Raw genomic sequence first — 5,158 nt, 5'->3', positions numbered from 1 at the left:
AACACACTTCTCTCTTTCTCTCTTTTATATACACAACTATATATAAAATATTTTATATTAAGATATTAATTATAATAAATATTAATTCTAGTATTTTTTATTTATACTTATTTCATATTGATTATATCTTCCTAAGTTACTTATTTATTCTACAACAAAATATTTTCAGACATTGTCAACTCTATAAGACCATGGGCCAAGCGGTGTAAGCCCAAATTCTTTTAGGGTCTGTAATCCATAATCCATAAATTCATTTTAGTTACCCTAGAGTCTCGCTTTCTTCATTCTTCCTTCTCTATCGATTTCGAAAGGACCTTGTTTTCCAGCTAAAGCATCAGCTTCCGCTTCCACCCTTCGCTAAGGTTTGATTGGGTGCTCAAGACCTTCTTCTTTTCTGGTATGCTCTTCATCCAAGCGTACCTTCTTCTTTATTTTCCATTTTGCTTCTTCTGCTCCTCGATTTTTTAGATTACCCGCTTTTCAGTTAGGGTTTTTGAGGTGAATTTGACCTCGATTTCATCTGTGAGCTTGAGATTTTCGATTCCATCGTAATTCTTGCCTCTGGATTTTGAAGAATCGACAGTGATTGTCAATGTTTCATTGACCCAGTTGCATTCTGAATAAAGTTTCAATCTTGAATTATATTTTATTCTTTATTTACTAATTTCTTTTGATGTTGGGCATTGAAGTTGTTCTGGGCAGGAAAAACTCCAAATTAGGTAACTTTATCGTCTCTTTTGGTTGTCTATTCACTGGGTGAAATGAATCTGTGAGGCTGAAAACTTGATTAGGAGCTATTCCTTTGTAATTTGTGATTTTTAGGGTTGTAATAGTGGCTCAAACAATTGGTTCGTAGGTTGGTGAGAGAAATGTAGTACAGTACCTCTCCAGGACAATTAGTGCTTTAACGAGTGCGTACAACTAACGGTGATGTTGCAATTTTTTGCCGGGGATAGTTTTAGAGAGAGAGAGAGATAGGGGGGGTAGAGAGAGAGGGAGAGAGAGAGAGAGAGAGAGCTGAGTAAGGTAAATACTTAAGTATATGCCGATCTTAATTTGATCTCATGACACCAATGCTTTCTTTATGATAGATGACAAGCGCTTGGACAAATATGAGCTTTGCAATCAAACATAGGGATATATAGAGGGAGTGGGAGAAACGGGTTGGAGTTGTTATTTTTTTATATAATTGGAGATTCTTGCTCACTCTCAGAAGATGTATGCCTGCTTATATTCTGGAGAGGATGAGGAGATCAAATTTTATTTCAAAATTGTTATAGCTTTGGAGCATCTTGGAGCAAATGAGCAATGGAGCTTGTGGAGCACCGCTCACCTCAAGGATTGCTCACTTGGTTTGCTTCATAGTTTTGGTTTTAATTTATTTTTGTGTCATCAAGAGTAATGTGATGATCACTAATTAAATAGACAATTCAGGATTATGCTCATCTTCATAAAGCGGCTGATTTCTTCTTTATTAATGTTTTTCCAATTTTTGTTTGTAGAGGAACTCTATAACTTCTTCAACCAGATATGAGTGGTCGCTTTTCTCGCACAATTTATGTTGGTAATCTGCCCTCGGATATAAGAGAATCAGAAATAGAAGATTTATTCTACAAGGTTTGTGTGTCGCTTTACTTGTTTAATACTACATTGTGGTGCATCTGTTTCATTATATTCTGTCTATCTTCAGTTAGCTTGGATATCTAATGATTTCCAAGGATGCTTAACTTGAGGATAAGGTGTGTACCTTATATTGTGTAGGAGTTGCACGATGTTCATTTTCCAATGTAATCTAAAATAGTAAGAGCAGGATGGGGCTGGTAGTTGGTGTACTAACATAATTATCTTTTTTCCCCCCTCATTTACCTACAGTATGGCCGTATCATGGATATTGAATTGAAGATTCCACCCCGCCCTCCATGTTATTGCTTTGTTGAGGTATTTATACTTGCTCAACTTTTGTACTTTTTTGTTGGCAATTCTCTCTCTATATGTGTGTGGTTCTCTTTCTTTGTTTGATGATATCTTGTTTCTTTTGCTTGCTAGTTTGACAATGCTCGAGATGCAGAAGAAGCAATTCGAGGTCGAGATGGGTACAACTTTGATGGTTGTCGTTTAAGGGTAATAAGCTGTTCAAACTTTTATCTTGTTAGGTTGATAGTTTCTTTTGTTGTTTTTCCCATCTTTCCTTTTTTTTTTTAGGTGGAGCTTGCCCATGGTGGTAGAGGGCCATCATCAAGTGATCGTCGTGGCTATGGTGGTGGAGGTGGCGGCGGTGGTGGTGGTGGGGGCCGTTTTGGGGTATCACGCCATTCTGAATACCGAGGTGTGTCTGTTAAGAGAATTTACATCCTTGATATGCAAGGATCTGAAGCACATGCTAAATGCCTCCCTGGCTCCCTACCCCCTTCCCATATTCAGATTCCTTACCAATTTAGCATACAATTGAAATACATATAATGATATTACCATTTTCAATGACCCTGACCTGTGTTGGCATGGGTTTTACATTTTGAAAAATTTGTGTTTTCTTTGCTTTATATGCTTCATGATTTACGAGTTAGCTGCATTGCATAAGTTACAGATCAGCCTTAGTTCATGAAGTTTTCTTTGTTTTAAATTGTATACACTTGACCCGAGTTGTTTTTTTTTTTTTAATTTATGTGCAGTTATTGTTCGTGGACTTCCCTCTTCTGCATCCTGGCAAGATTTGAAGGTCTTACAATATTCATACTTAACATTTAACTACTGCTTATTTCACCGTTCTCCCATTAACCATGTTTCGGATATGCTATCAGGATCATATGCGAAAAGCTGGTGATGTATGCTTTGCTGAGGTTTCCCGTGATAGCGAAGGTACATACATCTCTTTGATTTTTCACTGTGATACAATTGTGAACTTGTGATGTCTTGCACTAATTTTATTGATTTTACATGTCTCCATTGCAACACTGTACATCTTTAAGCATAAGCTGTGCCAATGACAACTATCAAGCTTATGATACTTAAACTTTTAATTTTGGAATAGCTATGGTCTTTCCCTCTTTCTCCTTCTCCAATATGCTGATCCATTTCTTGCTAGATACTTCTCTATTTAACTAATTTATATCACTTTTCTGTTTAGGGACTTTTGGCATTGTTGATTACACTAATTATGATGACATGAAATATGCTGTAAGTTTTGAGACATGAAGTTTAATATATGAATGATACCAAGATTGCTACCAAATTCTGTTTTCTAACTTATATTCTATTTCACAGATTCGGAAACTGGATGATACTGAGTTTAGAAACCCTTGGGCAAGAGCTTATATTCGGGTAACTGCTGACATTTGTACAATTTCTCATCTGTGTGTGTTTCACATCTAGAACAATTTTTTAATTTATGGGCGTGTTTATTTCAGCTGAGCTTGTCAAACTTAACAATTTCTACTTGTTTTGATTCATTTTACAAGCGATCTTTTGTCTCTGTCGCTTTTTCAATAAATGATCTTCCCAGACCCACACCTCTCTCCCTTTCCCACTTCCCCCCTTTTTACAGCATAAATGAGTGATTTTTCCATGATAATTTTGGCTGCTATTATAGGTGAGGAAGTATGAGGGTAGTCGTTCAAGGAGCCGCAGCAGAAGCCCCAGCAGGAGTAGAAGTCCTAAGAGGGATAGAAGGTGTTGTCCCTATTTTGTGTTATTGTTCTTTTAGTTATACATTTCTTTTACTTATGGAAAGTGCTACGGTTTCATTCTGCAGTAGATCATTGGAGCGATCTCTGTCTAGGTCACGTTCTAGATCCAGATCCGCATCCCCAATCAAGGCTTCAAGGTATACAAATTATAGTATTGTTTAGTATGATTTTGGGTTGCTATTTGGGTCAGATGGTGTAATATTGTTGAACTGTTATGTTCCTGAACTATTATTTATTGAATTATGTAGGCCAAGATCACGATTGCGATCTGCATCACCACACCAGGTATTTAAAGATTTTGAACTAAATGATTTTAGTATGGGGTGTAGATTCCTGTTTGCGTGTATTCATTTAACCTGTATTTATGGTGTCTTCCCAACTGTGCCCAGGTGTCTGCCTCTATTTTGCTTTACATTTATGTATATTAATTCAGAAGCATTAATTATTTAATATATTTATTTTATGCAGGTGCTATCAGGAAGTGCTTGATATTCCCCCCAAACGCCGAGGTTCTCTGGTTTTACTGCCCCAGAATCAGTCATATTTATATTTGGGCTGTTGGTTTAAATTGTTTTAATGGAAAATATTTCTGTACCAGTTTGCTTTATTGGTCTTTTAGAGATAATTCTGTAGGGCATATACTTAGATATTCTGCGAGTATTTCGGGTTTTTCTTCGTTTAACGTGAATCTTATGTTAGACCATCCGTGTTAAACCAGCAATGAGCAACTTATGACTTCATATATTCCAAATTGTGACAGTTCATTTTGTAGTTAGATTTTGGCAGAATTATTTTTGAAATAATTGCAAGACTGTAAGAATCGGGTTATGTTTGAGAATGACATTTAGAAAATAATAAAAACAAGGGTTAGGGTCTTGAGAAAGAGTCCATTGCTGTCCAGTCATAGTAGGAGCTGCTCCGGCTCAGCTTGATACAATTTCAATATGGCACTCTGGCCTAGTAATATGTTGCCATCCCGTTGGTGAGTAGCCATTCTGAACTTAGCTTGCTTTCTTAACTCTAAAATTAGGTCGAAGTTAGTCCTCAACTGCTGTTCGTTGGAACCCAAATTTTGAGAAGTTCTGTTAGGTTCTTAGTAGCAGTTGGCGACATTTTCTTTTACTTTACATAGCTGGAAGTTCTCTATAAGTATGAAAAGCTGGAGGACTTTGTATCGGCCATTCTAGTGTGGTTGAATTTTGTTCAACAGCCCAAGGAATGTTTGCCTTTGTTATGTTATTTCCATTGCTTGAAGTGATTGTTACTACTATGAACAAACAACGAATCCTAGCTACGGATATATAAGAGCCAAAACTACTAAGGGCATTCCATCCAGCGTAGGCATATGGATAATCTGAAATGTGATGCGGCATACTCGAAAGTCCAAAGAAATGCGTGGGAAAGAGGATTGGATTCATCCGGAAAAAAGTGATTCAAAAATAGATTTACCTAAAGTTTCAAGATATGTCTGACCA

At 36.7% G+C, this 5,158-nt stretch overlaps 1 protein-coding gene across 9 annotated transcripts; it reads left to right on the top strand.

Moving 5' to 3' along the window:
- The first annotated feature begins 215 nt into the window (after positions 1-215).
- Positions 216-4,458, top strand: LOC112715690 (serine/arginine-rich splicing factor SR34A). Of its 9 annotated transcripts, none has more exons than XM_072204921.1 (15): positions 279-397; positions 690-719; positions 1,092-1,352; positions 1,503-1,617; positions 1,873-1,938; positions 2,047-2,121; positions 2,203-2,326; positions 2,670-2,716; positions 2,799-2,856; positions 3,125-3,174; positions 3,262-3,318; positions 3,587-3,666; positions 3,749-3,820; positions 3,932-3,968; positions 4,152-4,458. In XM_072204921.1, the coding sequence occupies exons 4-15, from the start codon at positions 1,531-1,533 to the stop codon at positions 4,170-4,172; spliced, it is 774 nt and encodes a 257-aa protein (XP_072061022.1). In that variant the 5' UTR covers positions 279-397; positions 690-719; positions 1,092-1,352; positions 1,503-1,530; the 3' UTR covers positions 4,173-4,458. The 9 variants fall into 9 exon arrangements, with proteins under 9 accessions (XP_025623276.1, XP_025623274.1, XP_072061025.1 ...); XM_072204923.1 differs by having other exon boundaries at positions 280-397; positions 1,281-1,352; XM_072204925.1 differs by having other exon boundaries at positions 280-397; positions 3,752-3,820.
- Positions 4,459-5,158: the final 700 nt, after the last annotated feature.

This window comes from Arachis hypogaea, chromosome 10, assembly GCF_003086295.3.
Source record: "Arachis hypogaea cultivar Tifrunner chromosome 10, arahy.Tifrunner.gnm2.J5K5, whole genome shotgun sequence".
NCBI classification, from domain to species: domain Eukaryota; kingdom Viridiplantae; phylum Streptophyta; class Magnoliopsida; order Fabales; family Fabaceae; genus Arachis; species Arachis hypogaea.
This window is presented reverse-complemented; position numbering and strand designations above follow the sequence as displayed.